Source organism: Mytilus californianus, unplaced genomic scaffold (genome assembly GCF_021869535.1).
Source record: "Mytilus californianus isolate M0D057914Y unplaced genomic scaffold, xbMytCali1.0.p SCAF_2, whole genome shotgun sequence".
Taxonomy (NCBI): Eukaryota; Metazoa; Mollusca; class Bivalvia; order Mytilida; family Mytilidae; genus Mytilus; species Mytilus californianus.
Genome location: NW_026262668.1, coordinates 97,169,596 through 97,195,813, shown reverse-complemented (window position 1 = coordinate 97,195,813; position 26,218 = coordinate 97,169,596). Strand labels below are relative to the sequence as shown.

At 32.0% G+C, this 26,218-nt stretch overlaps 1 protein-coding gene across 3 annotated transcripts; it reads right to left on the bottom strand.

The window, feature by feature from the left end:
* Window positions 1-976: 976 nt before the first annotated feature.
* Window positions 977-26,153, bottom strand: LOC127730496 (ORM1-like protein 1). 3 transcript variants are annotated; one of them, XM_052238927.1, is made up of 4 exons: window positions 26,048-26,153; window positions 12,808-12,991; window positions 3,509-3,660; window positions 977-2,082 (listed from the first exon to the last, which is right to left on the bottom strand). In XM_052238927.1, exons 2-4 carry the CDS (start codon window positions 12,979-12,981, stop codon window positions 1,947-1,949), a joined length of 462 nt encoding a protein of 153 aa, XP_052094887.1. In that variant the 5' UTR covers window positions 12,982-12,991; window positions 26,048-26,153; the 3' UTR covers window positions 977-1,946. The 3 variants fall into 3 exon arrangements, with proteins under 3 accessions (XP_052094887.1, XP_052094889.1, XP_052094888.1); XM_052238929.1 differs by lacking the exon at window positions 26,048-26,153 and adding an exon at window positions 16,517-16,534; XM_052238928.1 differs by lacking the exon at window positions 26,048-26,153 and adding an exon at window positions 13,078-13,095.
* Between the last annotated feature and the right edge of the window lie 65 nt (window positions 26,154-26,218).

Here is a 26,218-nt window from a genome sequence, read left to right as displayed (position 1 = left end):
ATACATGTATATAAAAAATAAGTACACAAAATCCTTTTAACAGTGAACCAATGCCTATGCATTGAAATTCTTTTCAGAAAAAGATACATGTATCCCTCGTTGACACTATAAATATATACTGTTTATAATTTTATTATAGAATAAAAAAATCTTAACAAACTTCTTGTCTTTACTAATCAGATGATCAAAGTCTTCTAATCACTATATAAGACACATACTTTGTTTTTATTTCAATTACTGTTTGTCTAATTAAGATGGAGATTTACAATGTTTTGCCCCAGGTTATAAATTGTACTCCATTGGCAGTTTTATAACCTATAATTAAGGTGGTTTTCCAACAAAAGGATTAAATCATGTTTGTCATTATAATTATAAATTTTGATCCTTAAAATTAGCTGAACTAATTAATAATTCTACTTTTTTATACTTTCTTCAGAGAAAACTTCCAACATTGTAAATAACTATGCTAAAATATACCTGCTTTTAATGAATAAAAACAAAAAAGCTACCTTAAGTCAGTACGAAAGCAAAATTATTGAAAAAAAACCTTAAACATATATATAAGTGATTGATGGAATGCAATGTCATCTCTAATTCATGTTGAAAGTCAAATTTCAAGATTTTTTTAAATAATTCTGATCCTCAGTAAGAGATTCCATCTAGATAACAACTGTCAACTAATAATTTGGAAACAATGATTTAAATGCTGTTTTTTGGTAAAGTTCTAAATATCTACTATACAAACGTTGATCAACATAATAGTTTTTAACTTACTTTTTTTTTGTTTTTAATTTTGAAGCATGTAATTGACAGTAATCAAAAAGTAATGTAATTACTTTTGATAAAGTAATCGATTGCAATCGATTACATACAAAAATCTGAGTAATCGATTATTAATCGATTGCACAAAATACCTTCATGTAATCGATTATTAATCGATTACATTTGTCAGTAATCGTGCCCATCCCTGATGCTGAGCAGTGTCCTAGCTAGCCCAAATTGAGGGGCACAGTTCGCTCTGCCCTTATAGTGCTGCCTTAAGAATTATTGTTTTCTGAATAGAAAAAAAATATGTTCAATGCAAAAAATATCATTTAACTACCACATAATACTATATATTAAGAAAAAAAATTACATAAATTTTATTTAATTATCCCAATATTTTATCTATAAATGTGATCAAGTTGCCCCTATTCAGACAGCAAACCCAACTAACATGGCCATTTCCAAACTGTGCCCCTCTACCCCTTATTCCTAGCTAGATCACTGTTAAGTGCATGAGAAATAGTCCATTAAAATTGTCTTTGCCTTGTAAGGTTCAGTACTAAAAATACCTATAAATATTAAATATTTACATCAAAGCACCTACATCTAAATCATTTCTATAAATATAACAATACACAATTCATGACTGACAAAATTAGTAGTACTAAATTAACCAATCAAGAACACGATTCGGTCACATACATTTTACCTGTAACAATGCATTTATCTGATATGAAGCTAGAGATCTTACCTGACATTTCCTTATAAATAAATACCATTACTCTAATATCATCCAAAGAAATTGAAGAAAAGATTATCACAAATGGAAAATACTTCACAAATCCCTAAAGCTTTTTGCCCTTTACAATGTATTTCTGCTACATTATACAACAAAATATCATTCTTGTCTTCGAAGCATCCATAATTTTCAACATCACATTTTCATACAAAAACAACCATTCCTATAAACTTACATTCATAAAATACCAAGTATGATCTATACAAATACAAAGATCAATTAATTTAAAAGGTCTTAAAGTTTAACATTTCTAAAGGCGACCAAAGCACTATCAAATAAACATTCAGAACTTGTTTTACAAATAGATAAAAGCAAACATCAGAAGCATGTCTTGCTCAATTGAAATGTCCACCACTTGTTGTTAAGCATTCTGATTGGATGTTTACCACTTGTTAATTCCGAATATTCTCACACCATGTAACTGTGGGAGTTTTGGTATAACTCCTAATCCAAGGGCTCCAAGATTGAAGATAAAATGTACTGTGTCATACTTGGTATAGAAACTTGCCAGAAAAAATCTGTAAAGATCATTTGAATAAACATATAATAATTTCTGCAAGATAGTAAAATTGACAATTATAAATATAATGGTAATTAAAAGTTTTTATTGTTTTTATGGCATTCTATCTGAACAAGTAGTCCACATTGACTTAATATATTACATAATAACTTGTTATTTGAATAAATAGGTATACGTCACAGTATGATAAATATCTAACGATGATGGGATACATGGGATTGGCGTGCAGCATAATGCTGTTACTATCAGAACAATGATAACTGGTTTTAACTGGTTCATACCAAGATGAAACATATACTTAAAGTGAGCAATCAGCTATATAGTGAAGGCAATCACGTTGAATAGCATATCATAGATATCATTTTATAAAAGACAGTTTCATGAGCTGTGGGTGGTTTTAATATTGAATTATACTTAAATTAATTTTCAAGAAAACGCTATGAAAAATGAAATCATTAGTCGAAATCTTAATTCAATTTTCAAGGAAGTGCTATGAAAATGCAAGCCCTGGTATTCATTTTGATCATTGTTGAAGGTAGTATGGTGACCTACAGTTGCTAACCTTCTATGTCATTTGGTCTCTGGTTGAGAGTTGTTTTTATTGGCAACCATACCACATTTTCTTATTTTTCTATCAAAGCAATTAGTATTAAAAGGGATATCTTTATGCAGGTCCCAAAAATGCTCCCAAATTTCAGATTTTTTTTTAATATCAAACTCATCAAAGATTTTTTGATAAGTGGAAACATTCATCAAGATGTGAAGAGGTTCTGATATAAAATGAAGGCTTTACTGTGGCGTGGCAATATGGGATAAGGATAATTTTACAAGTCCCCCTTCTGAAGAAAAGATCCCCCATTTTGTTATTATTGAACTCATCCACAGTTTTGATTAGCAGAAACTTTCATTTAAATTCAAAGAGGATTCAACAAAGATGTACTATATACTATACTGGCGACAGCATAGTAATAATGGTCACACCGACTGATAGACAGGTAAACAAATGTTACATCCTTTATAATTGTGTCTAGGTATAAATATCTATTATGACTTACAACTACTGGTGACTGTAAGGGAATAGGTAATACTTTGAAACTCCCCTAATTAAAACCCCTATGGGACTGAATATTTTGTCTAGATTAGTCAAGTAATAAATTACACTGTTTTGTTACAAAAGAGTATTCATCCTATGTCCTCAGCAGTCTTCACAAAAAACTTTTTGACTTAAAAGCCTGAAATTCAGTCTTTCATAAAATCTCTGTAATTGATATTGCCCTGACAACAATTTTACTGGCCTGGTCCTTGGGGCTTGTGGTTAATTGTTAAGACTGGTCGAGGATATAAGACTTCATTTTAGACAGCTTTCTGCTTTATACTACTATATCTAAACTAATGGAAAACCTAATAATAACATCAATACGTACAAAACTATAGGCACAATAGTCAAAAATTTTCTCGTTGGTGTAAACTGTTGTCCACAATCAATCTGTTCCCATGTTGTCTGTGTTCTTGCCTTCCCCTGTTCTGGGGTGCCAAATGGGGTTCCTTTTGTGTTATGCAACATTATATAAGTAAACTGAAAAGATATGGTAAAATTCTTTAACAACAACTGCATGTGATCATGCAACTTCAGATTAACTCTATTTGCTTGTATGTGTTACACTTATTACATAAAATACCTTTGAATTACAAATTTCAATTGTCAATAAAATTTACAAAATTTCTCTTGGAGAGCTACCACAAATCTTAAGTACATTTGTATCAGAACTACAAAACTAGAGAATTATTGGTAGCTATTACTTTAATGAACAGTTTTGCTGTTTAAATTTCTCTTTATTTATAACAGTTTTCAAGATAATAACCAAAGCTGGGTGCAGCTTGATACGACCGCAGAGGTCGAACCCTGAACAGTTGGGGCAAGTATGGACACAACATTCAAGCTTTATACAGCACTGAATTTGGATTGTGATTAAATATTTGACACAGCATAGGTTTCTAACACAGAATGAATGTGGTCTAAGAACTTAAAAAATTTTAATTTACCTTTTCAAACCATATCATTATTATTTACTTTTATGTACATATCAGAAATAAAATTTTAAAGAAAAAAAAAGGAAAAAAAATCACCCCACCCAAAATTTTTTTGAACCCCCTTATCCCTTATAATTCATCACCCCCAAACTCAATCCCAGCCTTCCCTTTGTGGTAAGGTACCTTGCAGTTCAATTTCAGAGAGATCCATACACTTGAACACAGTTATTGTCTGGAAACTAGAAAAAAAATTATTTTTGGCCCTTATTCCTAAACCTTTTGGGCAATTACCCCCAAACTCAAACCCAGCTTTCCTTTTGTGATATGGAACCTTGTAGTACAATTTCATAAAGATCCATACACTTACACACAAGTTATTGTCCTGAAACTAGAAAAATGCTTGTTTTTTGCCCCTTTTTGGCCCCTAATTCCAAAAGTTTTTAGGCAATTACCCCCAAGATTAATCCCAGCCTTCCCTTTGTGGTATGGTACCTTGCAGTACAATTTCAGAGAGATCCATACACTTAAACACAAGTTATTGTCTGGAAACTAGAAAAATGCTTATTTTGGCCCCTTATTCCTAAACCTTTTGGGCAATTACCCCCAAATTCAATTTCAGCTTTTCCTTTGTGATATGGAACCATGTAGTACAATTTCAGAAAGATCCATACACTTACACACAAGTTATTGTCATGAAACTAGAAAAATGCGGTGTATTTTGCCCTTTTTTTGGCACCTAATTCCTAAAATTTAGAGGCAATTACCCCCAAAATCATTCCCAGCATTCCTTTTGTGATATGGAACCTTGTGGTACAATGTCAGAGAGATCCATACACTAACACACAAGTTATGTCTGGAAGTTACAAAAATGCTTATTTTTGGCCCCTAATTCCTTTACTGTTGGTACCATAACCCCCAAAATCAATCCCAACCTTCCTTTTGTGGTCTTGAACCTTGTGGTAAAATTTCATAGAGATCCATTCACTTAAACTAAAGTTAGAGTGCGAAAACCAATGTGTCTTCGGACGACGCCGGACGACGACGACGATGCCAACGTCATACCAATATACGACCACAAAAATTTTTTTGCAGTCGTATAAAAACTTAAAAATGACCAATGAAACATAAAAATGAGGTCATGGTCAGATAATACCAGCATGCCTAACATGTACACCTTACAATCATTCCATACACCAAATATAGTTGACCTATTGCTCATATTACTTGAAAAACAGACCACAACACAACAACTTAACATTGACCAATGAACCATGCATGAAAATGAGGTCAAGGTCAGATGAAACCTGTCAGACTGACATGTACCTCTTACAATCATTCCATACACTACAAATAATTGACCTACTGCTTATAGTATCTGTGAAACGGACCTAATAATGTTCCTTCAACCTTGATGACTGATCCATGAAATGAGGTTGAGGTCAGGTGAACTCTGTCTGACAGACATGTAGACGTTGCAAGGAACCCATATACCAAGTATAGTTATCCTTTTACTCATAATAAGTGAGAAATTCAAATGACAAAAAAAAATGTAATTTTTTTTCAAGCAGTCTATAGCTATGAACCATAAAAATGAGGTCAAGGACAATGGACATATAACAGACCAAAACTTCGTAACATAAGGTATCTGCATACAAGGTATGAAGCATTCAGGTATTCTACCTTCTGAAATATAAAGCTTCATACAAATAGTTTACGCCACTGCCGCAGGATAGTAATACCTACATGTGACCTATGTCTCACATACTGCGACTTTCCTCACAGGCGAGACATAAATGGAAATAAATGTGGAAAATGTCCACATGTGGACAGTCACATAGATGATGCCCCCGCTTGCATATCATATAGTTATAAAGGGACATAACTGAAGAACAGTAAAATTGACGCTACCCAAATTTGAACTTGAGTTTTGTGGTAATAAGCATTGTGTGTAAGTCTCATAACATTTAGTTGAGGCTAACTTAAGTAGAGAACAGAAACTAAAAATTCAGCAATTTTTCTATTTGTAAACACGCATAACTCTAGAACAGTTGTGTATAAGTTTTATAATATTTGCATTGGTTGAAACAAACTAAAGTTAGAGAACGGAAACGAAAAATTCAGCAATTCTTATTTTTATAAAGGGACATAACTCAAGAATTGTAAAAGTGTTGCCACCAAATTTCATACTTAATCTGTATTATGTAGTAATAAGCATTGTGTATAAGTTTCATAACATTTGGTTGAGGCAAACTAAAGTTAGAAAACAGAAACAAAAATTTGTACTTGATCTTAGTTTTGTGGTAATGAATATTATGTATAGGTTTCATAATGTTTGGTTGGGGCAAACTTAACTTACAGAATGGAAACCAAATATTTTGCAATCTTTCGATTTATAAAGGGGCATAACTCAATAATGGTTAAAGTGACACTACCCAAATTCAACTTGATCTGTGTTTTATCAGTGGAAGTCAAAAATTAAACATTGCATTGTATAAAGCATTGATTGTAGTTGATTCAACTATAATCATAGACAAAGGAAGATAACTCCAATTTTAATAAAATGCTTCGCTGGGCGCAGCTTGATACGACCGCAGAGGTCGAACCCTGAACAGTTGGGGCAAGTATGGACACAACATTCAAGCTTGATACAGCTCTGAATTTGGATTCTGATTAAATATTTGACACAGCATAGGTTTCTGACACAGAAAGAATGTGGTCTAAGAACTTCAATTTTTTTAATTTACCTATTATGGTCCAATGTCCAAAATCAAAATACATGGTAAATCTAAACACATGTTTAGATTCAGCATATCAAAGTACCCGAAGAATTCAATTTTTGTTAAAATCAAACTAAGTTTAATTTTGGACCCTTTGGACCTTAATGTAGACAAATTTAAAAAACGGGACCCTAAATTAAAAATCTAAAAACACAGTTATATTTGGCATATCAAAGAACCCCAATAATTCAATTTTTGATGAAATCAAACAAAGTTTAATTTTGGACCCTTTTGACCTCAATATGAACCAATTTGATAGCGGGCCCACAAATACAAAATCTAAATACATGGTAAGATTCAGCATATCAAAGAACCCCATATATTCAATTTTTGTTGAAATCAAACAAAGTTTAATTTTGGACCCCAATTTGGACCATCTTGAAAACTGGGCCAAAAATCTAAAATCTAAATACATGTTTAGATTCAGCATATCAAAGAACCCCATATATTCAATTTTTGTTGAAATCAAACAAAGTTTAATTTTGGACCCCAACTTGGACCAACTTGAAAACTGGTCCCATAATCAAAAATCTAAACACATGTTTAGATTCAGCATATCAAAGAACCCCAAAAATTCAATTTTTGTTAAAATCAAACTAAGTTTAATTCTGGACCCTTTGGACCTTAATGTAGACCAATTTAAAAAACAGGACCCAAAATTAAAAATCTAAATACACGGTTAGATTTGGCATATCAAAGAACCCCAATAATTCAATTTTTGATGAAATCAAACAAAGTTTAATTTTGGACCCTTTTGACCTCAATATGAACCAATTTGATAGCGGGCCCACAAATAAAAAATCTAAATACATGGTAAGATTCAGCATATCAAAGAACCCCATATATTCAATTTTTGTTGAAATCAAACAAAGTTTAATTTTGGACCCCAATTTAGACCAACTTGAAAACTGGGCCAAAAATCTAAAATCTTAATACATGTTTAGATTCAGCATATCAAAGAACCCCATATATTCAATTTTTGTTGAAATCAAACAAAGTTTAATTTTGGACCCCAACTTGGACCAACTTGAAAACTGGGCCCATAATCAAAAATCTAAACACATGTTTAGATTCAGCATATCAAAGAACCCTAAGAATTCAATTTTTGTTAAAATCAAACTAAGTTTAATTTTGGACCCTTTGGACCTTAATGTAGACAAATTTAAAAAACGGGACCCAAAATTAAAAATCTAAATACACGGTTAGATTCGGCATATCAAAGAACCCCAATAATTCAATTTTTGATGAAATCAAACAAAGTTTAATTTTGGACCCTTTGGACCTCAATGTGGACCAATTTAAAAACGGGGACCAAAATCCAAAAACTTAATACACGGTTAGATTCAGCATATTAAAGAACCCCAAGAATTCAAGAATAAAACCCCATTGAAATTGATCAAGAAATAAGCAATTTATACGAAGTATCTTCTTTTGCACAATACTGTGCAATTGAATATTTCTTGCTATTGCGCAATACTGTACAATTGACAATTTCTTGCTATTGCGCAATATTGTGCTATTGGATATTTCTTGCTATTGCGCAATACTGTTAAATTGAAGATTTCTTGCTATTGCGCAATACTGTGCAATTGAAGATTTCTTGCTATTGTGCAATACTGTGCAATTGAAAATTTCTTGCTATTGCACAATACTTATTATATAATAATTTACACATCCTGTTTGGTGTGTATCTCCTACCATATCATTATTATTTGCTTTTAAATATAAATCAGAAATAACCAACTTAAAATGGAAAATTTTAAAAGAAAAAAAAAAGGAAAAAAAGAAAAAAAAAAAAAAAAAAAATCCCCCCCCCCAATTTTTTGAACCCCCTTATGATTCATCACCCCCAAACTCAATCCCAGCCTTCCCTTTGTGGTATGGTACCTTGCAGTACAATTTCAGAGAGATCCATACACTTGAACACAAGTTATTGTCTGGAAACTAGAAAAATGCTTATTTTTGGCCCCTTTTTGGCCCCCAATTCCTAAACCTTTTGGGCAATTACCCCCAAACTCAATTCCAGCTTTCCCTTTGTGATATGGAACCTTGTAGTACAATTTCAGAAATATCCAAACACTTACACACAAGTTATTGTCATGAAACTAGAAAAATGCTTGTTTTTTGCCCCTTTTTTGGCCCCTAATTCCTAAAATTTTGAGGCAATTACCCCCAAAATCAATTACAGCCTTCCCTTTGTGATATGGAACCTTGTGGTACAATGTCAGAGAGATCCATACACTTACACACAAGTTATTGTCTGAAAGTTACAAAAATGCTTATTTTTGGCCCCTTTTTGGCCCCTAATTCCTTAACTGTTGGTACCATAACCCCCAAAATCAATCCCAACCTTCCTTTTGTGGTATTGAACCTTATGGTGAAATTTCATGGAGATCCATTCACTTAAACTAAAGTTAGAGTGCGAAAACCAATGTGTCTTCGGACGACGCCGGACGACGCCGGACGACGCCGACGACGACGACGACGACGACGACGACGCCAACGTCATACCAATATACGACCAAAAAATTTTTAATTTTTGCGGTCGTATAAAAATTACTTGATATTTTAGAAGAAAATAAAAATTTTGCAATTTTTCCATTAATAAAGGGGCATAACTCTAGAACGGTTAAAGTGATGCCACCAAAATTCAAACCTGATCTGTGTTTTGTGGTAATAAGCATTGTGTATAAGTTTCATAACATTTGGTTGAGGCAAACTTAAGTTAGAGAACGGAAACTAAAAATTTTGCAATTTTTCCATTTATAAAGGAACATAACTCTAGAAATGTTAAAGTGATGCCACCAAAATTCAAACTTGATCTGTGTTTTGTGGTAATAATCATTGTGTATAAGTTTCAAAACATTTGGTTGAGGCAAACTCAAGTTAGAGAACGTAAACCAATTTTGGGACGTATGTACAGACGGACAAGGGTAAAACTTAATGCCCCCAACGCTACGGCTTACGTACGTACATATGTACAGACGGACAAGGCTAAAACTCAATGCCCCCAACGCTACGACGGGGGCATAAAAATAGTCTTTCAAGGGCAATCCTATCAGGAGTTTATTAAAAATTTCAGCCATGTTTACTTATAAGAAGATCTTATTTTCCTGTTGACAAATTCTCTCTTTCTTTTATAGTTCTTGCCAACAACAAAACAAGAGGCTCTAAAGAGCCTGTGTCGCTCACCTTGGTCTATGTGCATATTCAACAAAGGACACTCTCCAACATTGCAGATGAGAATAGAATTCATGACAAAAATCTGTTTTGTTGATCTTGGATTGCTGATCATTTAGTCTGTTTAGTTTCTCTCTATCTTCTTTAGTTTTTGCTCAAAACACAAAAGAGGGTAAAAAAAAACCCATTTAAGGGCAATCACTCCTATAAAAAGTGACAGTTTATTAACTATATTGGCTTGTTAGTAGATCTTGCCTTGCTGATTGTTTTTGTGATTTAAAGTGTCTATTTATCTATTATAATTTTTATCACATAAGGCAAAACGCAAAAAAATGGTCATTAAAGGGCAATAAAGAGTCGTCAGATGATTTCCTCCAGATTGTCTAAATTGTAGATCTTGTTTTGCTGTCTATCTATCTATATATAAGGCAAAAACGCAATAAGTTGGTAAAAGTCGTCATCAAAGGGCAATAACTCTAATAAGGAGTCGACTGACAATTTGACCATGCAAAAATTTATTTGCAGAACTTGTTTTGCAGATCATTTTTGCAATTTGAAGTTTCTCCCTATCTATTATAGTTTTCAAGTTAATAGGCAAAAATGAAAAAAATGGTAAAATTTGTCATTTTAGAACAATAACTCCTATAAAAAGTCGTCTGACAGTTTTGACATATATGAACAATTGGTAAAGATCAACATTATGAACATTTTTGCCCTGTCAGATTTTCTCTATTTATAACGGTTTTCAAAATAATAGACAAAACTTGCATTTTACCCCTATGTTTTATTTTTAGCCATGTCGGCCATCTTGGTTGGCAGGTGGGGTCATCGGACATATTTTTAAACTAGATACCCCAATGATGATTGTGGCCAAATTTGAATGAGAGGAGAAGTTTTTTGTAAAAGTTAACGATGACGGACCCCAAGTGATGAGAAAAGCTGAATTGGCCATTTGGGTGAGCTAAAAATTAGAAAAAAAGTCTTTCAAGGGTAATAACTCCTTTAAATGACGATTTCCATAAAGCCATGCCAAGTTATTTGTAGATCTTATTTTGCTGATCATTTCTACTACTTGAAAATTCTATCTGTCTGCTATAGTTATTCAAAATATGCCAAAAAATTGGTTAATAAATTGCTTCGCCAAGCGCAGCTGGATACGACCGCAGAGGTCCAACCCTGAACAGTTGGGGCAAAAATGGACACAATATTCGCCCTTGATACAGGTCTGAATTTGGATTGTAATTAAATTTTTGACACATAATAGGTTTCTGACACAGAATAACTGTAGTCAAAGAACTTAGAATTGGTTATATGATTTGAATTTATATTCAATTTATTGCTTTTGTGCAATACACTGTGCTGTTGCGCAATACTTAGTAAATCTGTTTTTAGACGATATACAAAGAATATGCAATTGTGACACATAGTTTTTCTTTGGAAAATTGACAATTTCTTAAATCTTGAAGAAAAATGGACCCCCCCCCAAATTATTTTGTTTACACAATTAGATTCAGTATATGTAATACTAATAGCATGAAAAATTGTAATACTTATAGCAAAAACTCCCAACATAAAGAATCAAAGCAAAATTTTTTGTGGTCGTATAAAAATCATCCTTCAAGGGCAATAACTTCTTTAAAGGGTTGAGGATTTTGGTAACTTAACTATTTTGTAGATTTTGTTTTTGCATAATATTTTTCACATATTTTTTTAAACATTCGCTCTCTCTACTATAGTTAGTGCAAAATATGCAAAAAGGGTCAAATCATCATTCGTAAGCAATAACTCCTATTTATTATTAAACGAGATCCATTGAAAGTACCTTAAAAAAAGTTTTTCAAAATGCTTTACAAAAAAAGTGTTGAAATTTCCCAGAGGTGGAACACTTTTGACATAAGGCTGTAGTTCAAACATCTTTTTAACTACTTTATTTTAGTTTTAAGAGGGTATTGATTATACTTACTTGTGAGCATCATTGTTATCTGAACACATGCAGTTAAAAAACTCACAATATTCATATACTGGTAATTATAAAATTTTGTTTTTTTTCACTGTGCAACAGGATTGTAAATCTGTGAATTGGTACACAGACCATCATATGTGAATTCATCAAAGAAGACTTCTATTTACACAATGCATTTCGTTCACAGTACATAATAAGAGAATTCTACTTCTGATAAATAAAACTTGTTTGCTAACTCTTATATTTCTCATTACCATATTTAATCCTCAGTGTTGGAGGGTATTTACCATTTAAAATAGTTTCCCACAGAACAAACTATGCGACTATTCTTTCTTATAAGAATACATATAGTGATATAAAGGTGTGTAGGCCAATTATCTGGTATAATTGTCTACTTATTTATAACTGGCACAATGAATTCAACTGTTGAATTCATTGTGCCCGTTATTTCAACAGCACCACAATTTTGCCCGAAGCAAATTAAATGGTTGATCAGTGGATTAATTGTACCCATCTCTAAATTGAATATATATTGAAAAAAGTTTTCATTTCTAAATAATTATCATTGAAACATTGACTAAGGTCAGGCGCTTTGAACATGAACAAGGTTTTTGAAAGAGCTAGACTTGTGTGACAGTAAATTCAGTTCCAGTTAAAGTACTAACTTTATTAAATAATTTACAAAATGTTTTTTTTTTAAGTGATTAATTACAGATTAAGTAGATAATAAGAGAATTTGTTACAACTATTAAATCTGTCATAACAGACTTACCGCACTGTGAAATACACATGTGACTGTCCATGCCAAAGCTGTTGAGAAGAATGGCATACTCAGTAATAAGAAATGACAGAACAACACAATTATAGTGTATGTTATCCAGAACCCACGAGTACCAAAGTACACATGTGTTGGATTTTCTTCACTTGTTGCTGTTCCTATATTCATGACTGTTTATCTGAAATGAAAACGAACAAAATTTAATTTGACAGATAAATTTATATAGGAGAAACATCAAATAAAGATGTAAAAATGTACTCTTACCTACTGTACCAATAAAAATCTTGTATCATGTTTACCCACAAAACAAAACAGGAAGTATGATCATATCATTACATAATTTAAATCTCTGTAAAACATGTGTGACATTTACAGAATTATTGCTACAAATCACATACCATGAAAATGACATTGAAATTGATTAAATTAGCAATTACATCAAAAACAAAGCTCAATTAATTTACAATTTCTACTGATGCATAATGCCATTTTGGCATACAAAGTAAAAATAAATCATGATTTCTATTAAATCTTAATGCCAACTACAATACAAAGGAAAAAGTAATGCGTTTCTACCTCTATTTTTAAAATTATAGTTCTCCTTCAATGCCAAGTTTACTACCAGATTTTAACATGATTTTATTATGAAATTGGACAAAATTAATGACAATTTCACAGGTATCTATACTTAACTGTCTACATGCTGTTAACACAATAACTTTTATGGTGAATGACACAGAAAGGTGGTACATGTATTAAAAGGAATCATCAACTTCTTCACAACAGCATGGATTTATCTCCTTATCAAAACTTACAAACATGCTAAATTCTTTTTATTATAGAAGAAAAACGATTGTCAATAAAATTGACAACTTGAGTATGCAAGATTCAATATAAAAGTGGTTTTGATTACTAATTATTTTCTTTACTGCAAACTACCTTAATATACCTAGAATCAATAATTGTAATATTAAACCAATATTTCAGAACTATTGATCTTTAATAAAAAATTTATGGGGTCAGCTGATTTCTCCTTTGCAAGTATCAATTTTACATAGATTTTCAAAATAATTTGTTTTTCATTATGATTATTAACTTGTTCAACTGATCATAGTAATTAGTACCTACATGACTAAGTAATTTTATTCAAAATATCCTGACAGGAAAGGTTATAGGATTAAGCACTGTTTTTTCCCTTTGTGATTTTTATATTTCTTCAAAGTATTATTTGCAAAACATGCATTTGCATGATCAGAATGGAACACCATTCTACTCTGACCTTTGTAGAATAACTATGGATTTTATTTTTACTTTACTAATCCTATTTTGATTGATTGATGTTTTCTTTTTACCACCTTAGCACAAAAATGGATTTCATTTGACTTTAATAATCCTATTTTGATTGATTGATGTTTTCTTTTTACCACCTTAGCACACAAATGGATTTCATTTGACTTTAATAATCCCATTTTGATTGATTGAAGTTTGCCTTTTTCCACCTTAGCACAAAAGGCTATAAACAAGGACTTATTTGAATCTGGAATAATTTTGAATTCTGGAAAATTGATTAGAAATGTATGATGAAAACTAACCCAACTAAATAGGGTTAGCCATGCGTGCATGCATGGCTAAGGTTAATTTTACTTTCACTATCATTTCAGTATGAACTAACTAACCCCCCTTAGCCATGTGCGCATGGCTAACCCTATTTAGTTGGGTTAGTTTTCATCATATATTTCTCATCAATTTTCCAGAATTCAAAATTATTCCAGATTCAAATAATTCCTTGTTTATATCGCATTGAAATTATTTTTAAAGATTACTAGAACACCCATCTTTCTGTTTGAACCCGTCCTGGTTTTCTTACAACAATAAACTAAATTTAATTTTTGACTAATTAACCAAAATTAATAATGGTATTGAGGTGGAAGATGACAGACTTGTTAAATAGTGTACTATAATGTAACATATGTATAAAACAACTACTGGAAGAATTCCGGGTTCTCCTGACATAGGAGGGATTTACAGAAGGTAACAGGTAAATACAACCTGAAACTACATGCGAAATATACTTTTGGTATCGGTATCCATGGTATCGGATTCAACCTGAAACTTGTTAATTATTGGTAATATTAATTATGTAGAAAACAAAAGGGTCTGGAATGGTGTAATTTTTAAACAACACCATTGTCCTATATTAGTTATATAAAGTTGAATTCTTTAATTCGTCATTTTTTACGTCATGCTGGCTAACAAATTGGACCTCGTTATTTTAGTAGTATAGATTAGCATTTAATAAGCGTACATCTTCCCCTTGTTCTCCTAACTTAAGAACCTCTATGAATTAGTGCCCTTATATTCCTAAAAACCTTCTTGAAGTCACAGCATTTAAGTATATCAAGAAAATTATTTGACATGTATATTGTACTGGTACAAGTAAGTCACTGCAGCTAACTCAAATACAGTAAAGGTTCATTAACAGAACTAGTACTAGAAAGCATACTTGATAATGTTTGGAATCTTTTGCCTACAAATGTTTGTTGACTGTGACGCATGCAAATGGATATAAATGCAACATCTTATAGCATTGTTACTTTTTAGAACTTTAGACGAGAATATATTATAGGTATATACCACTCTTTGACAATTGATCCTTGTATTTTGGAGAAATATCAATTTGAAAATTTACAATATGAAATATACAGCATGTACAGTAACGTCACCGTTTTCTTTTTCCTTTCAAGCCTTATATTTTGAATGTATAAATTTTTTTTACACTTTGTCATTTTTTATACATTGTTCCTAATACTGCTGTATGGAATCTACATGTATCAATACTTAGAACAATGTCTAATATCAATGTAAAAGTAACTGATTTCATTATTACTTAACATGTTAAATATAGTACACTGTACTGTGCATTCTTGAATAGCAAATTTGAATTTTCTTTTCTACAGTATAATAACGATTCTATTATAATTAGGTTGTTCTTAATGTTCTGAAATATTGTTACAAGTGAATAAATTGCTTTCTTTGGTCTGACTTAATTGTGCACATTACTTTTTTTTTTATCTTATAACATGCATAGGCCAGCTGAAGGACGCCTCCGGGTGAGGGAATTTCTCGCTGCATTGAAGACCTGTTGGTGACCTTCTGCTGTTGTCTGTTCTATGGTCGGGTTGTTGTCTCTTTGACACATTCCCCATTTCCATTCTCAATTTTATACTCTTTTCAAGTAGCAGTTTAAATTTCAGGTTGACGTTGACACACTTTACAGAACTTACCAGGTAACAGTAACCTTAATATTGTTTAATTTGTTCTCCTTAATATATGTAATATGATGTATTGTTGATGAAAAATCTGCTCCAATTTAATCAATCAATCAATCAATCCAATGACAAGAAAAACAAACAGACTTGCCACTTGGACCACCACTTATATATATTTCTATAGAAATTGTCTATATGCATGTATACTTTACTCTGATCTTTGACTTTCCCATAAAAATTATATATTTGGGATCCTCCATCTGCATTGAGTGCCTAAAAGTCAATATACCTATTCCAGTTACCATAGTGACTGCTATTAGACATGTTAGAGCTACGCAGTAATCTGAGAAAGTTTAATCATTTATCACCACAAAATCAGCAACACAATTGTAAGTGATACAGAGATACATGTTCATTACTTATTGATAACTTACAATGTAAAATACAAACAAAATCTGATGAAGTATACTGTTAACCAAATGACAGTTGCCTGAGGACTTCCTTGTATGGAAGTATATGTACTTCAAAATACCTCCTGTACACTATACAAACACTTGGATGTGTGATATGAGTGATATCACTATATGTATTTATAAAGTTAACAACAGTTATTTATATGACAATTTTTCTTCTGTTATAAATATATATACTTAAGGAGACCTTGGCAGTACTAATTCTATGTATTCTCCATACAACATGTATTTATTTCTGTTATAATTTCCACAAAGGACAGCTTCATTATCACTTCAGAGATCAAGACACATGATACATGCTTTATCAAAAGAGTTGATTTATTCTCCCTTTCCAACAACATACATTATGTAACCTTGACAGGACTTTGTTAATCATTTTAACTGGCAGTGAACAGGGAAATGGTTTGCAATATTATTGTTTTTGCCTGTTTAAGGTTACAATATAATTATATTATCTTTTTTATAATAAGAAATATTTTGAAGAAGTCAAATAAGGAGATATTTTAACTAAAATAAAATGCTTCGCTGGGGCGCAGCTTGATACGACCGCAGAGGTCGAACCCTGAACAGTTGGGGCAAGTATGGACACAACATTCAAGCTTGATACAGCTCTGAATTTGGATTGTTATTAAATATTTGACACAGCATAGGTTTCTGACACAGAAAGAATGTGGTCTAAGAACTTGAATTTTTTTAATTTACCTATTATGGTCCAATGTCCAAAATCAAAATACATGGTTAGATTCAGCATATCAAAGAACACCATATATTCAATTTTTGTTAAAATCAAACAAAGTTTAATTTTGGACCCCAACTTGGACAAACTTGAAAACTGGGCCCATAATCAAAAATCTAAACACATGTTTAGATTCAGCATATCAAAGAACCCCAAGAATTCAATTTTTGCTAAAATCAAACTAAGTTTAATTTTGGACCCTTTGGACCTTAATGTAGACCAATTTAAAAAACAGGACTTAAAATTAAAAATCTAAATACACGGTTAGATTTGGAATATCAAAGAACCCCAATAATTCAATTTTTGATGAAATCAAACAAAGTTTAATTTTGGACCCTTTTGACCTCAATATGAACCAATTTGATAGCGGGGCCCACAAATAAAAATTCTAAATTCATGGTTAGATTCAGCATATCAAAGAACCCCATATATTCATTTTTTGTTGAAATCAAAAAAAGTTTAATTTTGGACCCCAACTTGGACCAACTTGAAAACTGGGCCCATAATCAAAAATCTAAATACATGTTTAGATTCAGCATATCAAAGAACCCCAAGAATTCAATTTTTGTTAAAATCAAACTAAGTTTAATTTTGGACCCTTTGGACCTCAATGAAGACCAATTTAAAAAACGGGACCCAAATTAAAAATCTAAAACACGGTTAGATTTGGCATATCAAAGAACCCCAATAATTCAATTTTCGATGAAATCAAACAAAGTTTAATTTTGGACCCTTTTGACCTCAATATGAACCAATTTGATAGCGGGGCCTACAAATAAAAAATCTAAATACATGGTTAGATTCAGCATATCAAAGAACATCATATATTCAATTTTTGTTGAAATCATACAAAGTTTAATTTTGGACCCCAATTTGGACCAACTTGAAAACTGGGCCCATAATCAAAAATCTAAATACATGTTTAGATTCAGCATATCAAAGAACCCCATATATTCAATTTTTGTTGAAATCAAACAAAGTTTAAATACTGGACCCTATCTTGGACCAACTTGAAAACTGGGCCCATAATCAAAAATCTAAACACATGTTTAGATTCAGCAAATCAAAGAACCCCAAGAATTCAATTTTTGTTAAAATCAAACTAAGTTTAATTTTGGACCCTTTGGACCTCAATGTAGACCAATTTAAAAAACAGGACCCAAAATTAAGAACCTAAATACACGGTTAGATTTGGAATATCAAAGAACCCCAATAATTCAATTTTAGATGAAATCAAACAAAGTTTAATTTTGGACCCTTTTGACCTCAATATGAACCAATTAGATAACGGGGTCCACAAATAAAAAATCTAAATACATGGTTAGATTCAGCATATCAAAGAACCCCATATATTCAATTTTTGTTGAAATCAAACAAAGTTTAATTTTGGACCCCAATTTGGACCAACTTGAAAACTGGGCCAAAAATCAAAAATCTAAATACATGTTTAGATTCAGCATATCAAAGAACCTCATATATTCAATTTTTGCTAAAATCAAACAAAGTTTAATTTTGGACCCTTTGGACATTAATGTAGACCAATTTGAAAACTGGACCCAAAATTAAAAATCTAAATACACTGTTAGATTCGGCATAACAAATAAATAAATGTGATCAAAGATTTTACAAATCTAATGCGCCATACTGTGCAATTAAAGATTACTTCTTGAAATTTTTCAATATTTGAAATTTGAAAAAAAAATAATATTTGAAGAATAATTCTTTTTAATTTCTGAAATCTGAAATGAGAAAAAATTGGCCCCCCACAATTTCTTTTTATCCCCCCCCCCCCCTTTTTCCCCCAAAAAAATTCTTTCCCTCAAGATATGGTCATAATCTCAATTCAAATTTCCAATGGAGTTGGCAACCATAATTACCCATTTAAATTTACCATAGTGCTAACTTAATCTATTTTATAATAGAATTAATAAAAATATAGTGTCAAATCTTTCATATGGATTTTTTTGTAAAAAAAAAAGATGAAAACATTTGCAGATATTTTTACTGGTCTTCCTTTATAAATATGCATTTCTTTAAACATAATTTAAAAGCAGAGTAAGGGAAGTAACCAAAACGTTGTATTTGGATTACCTCCCTTACACTGTTTTAGATTATCTTTATTGTTCATTAACCATTACTTTATACATAATTTAAAAGCAGTGTAAGGGAGATAATTTCAATGATGTATTTGATTTATCTCCCTTACACTGCTTTAAATTATGTTTTGTACTAAAGTATTTGTCTATTAACCAGGACAACCTTGTTTTTCCCCCTTTTTTGCCCCTAATTCCTAAACGGTTTGAGCCATAACCCCCCAAAGCAAATCCTAACCATCCCTTTGTGGTATGGAAACTTGTAGTATAATTTCAGAGAGATCCATACACCGTTCCACAGTTATTGTCTGGAAACTAGAAAATGCTCATTTTTGGCCCCTTTTTGGCCCCTAATTCCTTAACTGTTGGTACCATAACCCCCAAAATCAATCCCAACCTTCCTTTTGTGGTATTTAACCTTATGGTCAAATTTCAAAAAGATCCATTCACTTAAACTAAAGTTAGAGTGCGAAAACCAATATGTATTCGGACGACGACGCCGGACGACGACGACGACGACGCCGGACGACGACGACGACGACGACGCCAACGTCATACCAATATACGACCACAAAATTTTTTTGCGGTCGTATAACAAAAATCATTATTATCATGACTTTTGTTTCAGTTGAAATTTCTCCTGATTTGATTTCTTCAAAATATTTTTTACATAAATACATAAGTATAAATGTATGTCCTTCATGGGAATTATAACAGAAATAAATACATGTTGTATGGAGAATACATAGAATATATAATGTTTATATATACATGTATGTATATGTGTATGCATAAAAAAATCCATATACCGGGTAATTCTTTTTGTCTAGCAATGTATTGCCTTTAATTTTTTTATAACAAAATCAATATTTATATGCATACCCGATAAAAACAATACTCAAATATCTTATAACATTGTTGAATTGGTAACCTTTTAGAAAACAACAAATGTAAGTTTATTTAAAGGATCCATAAGTTTAACCGGATTGCATCTGGATTTATCAGTCAGGGGAATTACTGAAATAAGTGATTTTATAAATCACTTATTTAAGGAGAAAATGCGAAATTTTGTCACAAATTGTGATTTTGTAGTTTTACCAAATTTTAAACATATAGGTTTAGATTATATCTTACTTTTCGTAAAATTGAAAAAAATGAACCTTTTGCTTCTTTTAAGTTAATGCTTATATATAATTAAAGAAGCCATTTTTTGGAAGAAAATAGAGGTACAATGTATGATACTTAAACAAGTGATTTTCATGTCATTATCCCAGATTCAGTACAAGATTATCACCTGACATGACCGGTCATCCTATCAACACAGATGTTTGTTCTGATAACTTTAGAAACATAATTAGTCCCTGGATCATTAGTATTGTATATTTAAAGCTACAATAAAATTAAATCACTTAGTCTAGTGATTTATTTGTACTACTTAAATCGGTGATTATTAAAGAAAGACAACTCTTACTTCCAACATTTGTGGACAAATTAAAGTGTTACTTGAATCAGTGATTTGGAAATCATTCATTTAAGTAAGTCCACTGACTGTTTATAGGCTCGGTTAACAACATCACCGTAAATATTAGGATGTGCTATCCCATTTGTCATAAGTTTTCTACAAGTACAAAAAAATGTAGAGCCAAACTTTCAAACTAAATCTTAATAGTTAAGGTTTTAAGTCATTTGTGGTAACCTAATCTTTGACTTTAACCAGTAATACATAGATTACGTTCATTGAAATCCAAAACGTCACTTTGAACACAGGCCTAGCGAATGAGTTGGGATATACATTGTATACACATCATAAGACGGTGCTCAAGGAACGTCACCTTCCAAAAAAGGAAAATTTACAATAGGAACAAAAAATTGTCATTATTATCATAAATTTTTGGGCACAGTTTCCTGTGTAAAACTGAAATACCTAATTCTAGGAAAGGACGGTTAATGTTTATATTTGATTTATTTAAAGTAAGTTTTTTCCGATAAATTTCGGCTGTATACATGTATTAAGAAAATTCTTGATTATTTATCGAAAAAATATATAATCACGATAACTATTAGTGTTGCTGAATTTATCAATTAAATGGAAACTAGACGGGTCTTTACTGATGAGTTTGGCCATAAACAGTGATTCATAAAAGTACAGGAACAAGTCTGCTATTAAATGGGCACAATCGGTTCCTATAGGAATACCTACAGTGAACAGCCTGTCAATAAACTTTATTGCCGAAACCTACATAAATGTTGTCAAGGACAAAATTGACAACTTTAATCATCTGATAACACTTCCAGTAAGTATATAGCTAGCACCTTTACATTTTTCATTACAGTGGAAGGCTTTACATGTATATGAGTTGATAAATTTGAAATCAGATTTTTCAAACGACCATTTAATTAAACAAGAAAACTTTTTTTTTAAAAGATTGTGTGGTAGTGTAATGTAAAGAGTTGAAAATTCAAAACTGTGCTCTGAATTAAAAGCATTATCAAACTAGAGGCTCTAAAGAGCCTGTGTCGCTCACCTTGGTCTATGTGCATATTAAACAAAGGACACAGGTGGATTCATGACAAAATTGTGTTTTGGTGATGGTGATGTGTTTGTAGATCTTACTTTACTGAACATTCTTGATGCTTACAATCATCTCTATCTATAATGAACTTGGCCCTGTAGTTTCAGTGGAAATTATTTTGTAAAAATTTACAAAATTTATGAAAATTGTTAAAAATTTATTATAAAGGGCAATAACTCCTTAAGGGGTCAATTGACCATTTTGGTCATGTGACTTATTTGTAGGTCTTACTTTGCTGTACATTATTGCTCTTTACAGTTTATCTCTATCTATAATAATATTCAAGATAATAACCAAAAGCTGAAAAAAATTCTAAAAATTACCAATTCAGGGGCGGCAACCCAACAACGGGTTGCCTGAATGGTCTGAAAATTTAAGGGCAGATAGATCTTGACCTAATGAACAATTTTGCTTTTGAAAGATTTGCTAGAAATGCTTTGGGTTTAGATATATGAGCCAAAAACTGCATTTTACCCTATGTACTATTATTAGCCATGTCGGCCATCTTGGTTTGAGGGCGGGGTCATCAAACACAATTTTTAAACTACATACCCTAATGATGATTGTTTACAACTTTAGTTAAATTCATCTCAGTAGTTTCAGAGGAGAAGATTTTTGTAAAAGATAACAAAAATTTACGAAAAATTGTTAAAAATTGACTATAAAAGAGCAATAATTCCTTAAGGGGTCAACTGACCATTTTGGTCATGTTGACTTATTTGTAGAACTTACCTTGCTGAACATTATTGCTGTTTACAGTTTATCTCTATCTATAATAATATTCAAGATAATAACCAAATAAGGCAAAATTTCCTTAAAATTACTAATTCAGGGGCAGCAACCTAACAACGGGTTGTCCGATTCATCTGAAAATTTCAGGGCAGATAGATCTTGAGCTAATAAACATTTTTACCCCATGTCAGATTTGCTCTCAATGCTTTGGTTTCAGAGATATAAGCCAAAATCTACATTTTATCCCTATGTTCTATTTTTAGCCATGGCGGCCATCTTGGTTAGTTGGCCGGGTGACCGGACACATTTTTTAAACTAGATACCCTAATGATGATATTGGCCAAGTTTGGTTAAATTTGGCCCAGTAGTTTCAGAGGAGAAGATTTTTGTAAAAGTTTACGGACGACGGACGACGGACGCCAAGTGATGAGAAAAGCTCACATGGCCCTTTGGGCCAGGTGAGCTAAAAACAAGAAATTCATCTAAAATGTAAAAAAATAAATGGGGCACAGATGATGCCCCCGCTTGCAAATCATATACAGTTATAAAGGCACATAACTGAAGAACGGTACAAGTAATAAGTATTATGTATAAGTCTCATAACATTTGGTTGAGGCAAACTTAAGTTAGAGAACGAAAACAAAAAATTCAGCAATTTTTATGTTTATAAAGGGGCATAACTCAAGAACGGTAAAAGTGACACCATCCAATTTCAAACTTGATCTGTATTATGTGGTAATAAGCATTGTGTATAAGTTTCATAACATTTGGTTGAGGCAAACTAAAGATAGAGAACGGAAACGAAAAATTCAGCAATTTTTATGTTTATAAAGGGGCATAACTCAAGAACCGTAAAAGTGATGTCACCAAATATCGAACTTGATCTGTATTACGTGGTTATAAGCATTGTGTACAACTTAAGTTTCATAACATTTGGTTGAGGCAAACTAAAGATAGAGAACGGAAACGAAAAATTCAGCAATTTTTCAAAATGTAAAGGGGCATAACTCTAGAACGATTATAGTGATCACCAAAATTTATACTTGATCTGTGTTTTGTGGTAATAAGTATTATGTAAAAGTCTCATAACATTTGGTTGAGGCAAACTAAAGTTGAACAGAAACGAAAAATTCAGCAATTTTTCCAAATGTAAAGGGGCATAACTCTAGAACGATTATAGTGATGCCACCAAAATTCAAACTTGATCTGTGTTTTGTGGTAATAAGCATTGTGTATAAGTTTCATAACATTTGGTTTAGGCAAACTAAAGTAAGAGAACGGAAACAAAAAATTCAGCAATTTTTCCAAATGTAAAGGGGCATAACTCTAGAACGATTATAGTGACGCCACCAAAATTCAAACTTGATCTGTGTTTTGTGGTAATAAGCATTGTGTATAAGTTTCATAACATTTGGTTGAGGCAAACTAAAGTTAGAGAACGGAAACCAACTTTGGGACGTGCGGACGGTCATACGTACAGACGGACAAGGGTAAAATTTAATGCCCCCTCCGATACGGCGGGGGCATAAAAATTAAATTCCAAAAACAGTTAATTCCACTGTTTTCATATCCTTTATTACAAATGTTAATAAGTTCTTTGATAGTAGTATTAAAAGGAACTAATTAAAAGCACTTAAAGATCAGTTGTAGAACACATACTAGAGGCGGAGATGAAACCAGTTGGTTATAGTCTCAGTATGGACATCATCATGTGAAAGGAAAACAAAGGTTAACAAGCAGCAGGACACGGGATTCCATCAAGAGCTAGCTGCCTTATAGAGAATGAAGACCTCATAACAGTTTATACATATATATTGTGAGTTTAGAATTGTTAACTAATTTTTTTAAACAGTTGCACATGCACATTCACGCTGTTACCAGAGGCTACCATGTTGTAAAGCATATCATGGGTCTGGATGGGCATGATGGGGTTTACAGGTTTAATCCACCATTTTCTACATAAGAAAATGCCTGTACCAAGTCAGGAATATGACAGTTGTTATCTATTCGTTTGATGTGTTTGAGCTTTTAATTTTGCCATTTGATTACGGACTTTCCGTTTTGGATTTTCCTATGAGATCGGTATTTTTGTTATTTTACTTTTTACAGAATAGAGAATAATAGGGAAAAGTGCAGAATAAAGGACAAAAAAAAAAAGAAAAGAGAAAAATAGGCAAGGGGACAACCATTTGATTCTAAGTAATAAAATTGAGAATGGAAATGGGGAACATGTCAGAGAGACAACAACCCGACCAAAGAGCAGAAAACAGCTGAAGGCCACCAATGGGTCTTCAACACAGTGAGAAAATCCCACACCCAGAGGCGGGCTTCAGCTGGCCCCTAAACAAAAATGTGACGACACACTAAACTCCAAAACAAAAAAATGAACTAAAATTAAAAAATATACAAGGTTAGTAGTTTTTTTCTTAGAATCGTCCAAAAACATATTTTGCTATTTGGAATAACCCTTTCCAAGGACCCTGGATCGGCCCTGATTGTTATGCTATTATATTTTGATATCGCAATCATGGGAATGCAATGTGTATCCTGCCAAAAAAGGATCTGTATCATAAAAGTTAAATTAGTTTAGGGGCGACCATTTTATTCTGGGGTGGGAGTAGTTTTTGTGTCACGTTTTGGACAAGCAGGAAATAAATATTCTGGCCTTGGTCTGAGTGAAAATAAATTTCTGGTCGCCTCTAAGTTGGAAATAAATAGTCTGACCTCATCAAATTTGCACACCCCCTCCCCCTCAAAATTCTATGGCCGTCCACTAAACAAAATAAAGAAAAGAGCAAAATGGGCACAAAATATAGAGAATAAAGGAAAATGACCTAAAAATTTAAGACCCCATCCAGACCCTCATACATGTACCATTCCCCCCAAAATGTTTATATATATATGGTTTTTATTCAATTACCAAAAAGCATCAATAAAATAACAGACGTTGTCCTAATTATATAATTCTCGGGTAACATCTGCCTCATAATGATATAGCTATGAATAAATAAAGATGTGGGTAATATGTCCTCAAGACAGCAACTCAACAACAACCAAATGACAGGAATTCGAAGAGGTCATAACTTACAGTACAGTCTTAAAAATAGATGTGAAGGGTGTCTTAACAACATGCTGTTTTTTTTCTTTCATGTAAAAAACAAATATAAGGATTTGGTTTTAAGTCCTTATTTATAAGTTACAAAAAAGAACAAAAGGCATTACATGTATGTTCATCTTTGACTTTCTGGTCATGAGTCAAAATATGAGTGGTTCAAAAATGATTCAGTATTGATTTCATTAAAAATAGAAATCTGTTACACTGAATATTAAAGCATTTAAAAAAGTCTAAGTGACTTACTCAATTAACCATGGCAAACAAAAATTAAATCCTCAGAAGCTGAAAATTATTGTTTTATGCCACCTTGTACACTATTTGACAATATTGTTACCGGAAATACATATACAATATTATATCAATCAACGCATGCGGAAACAATTGACTTGAGTCTCGGAATTTATCGTTGTGTCA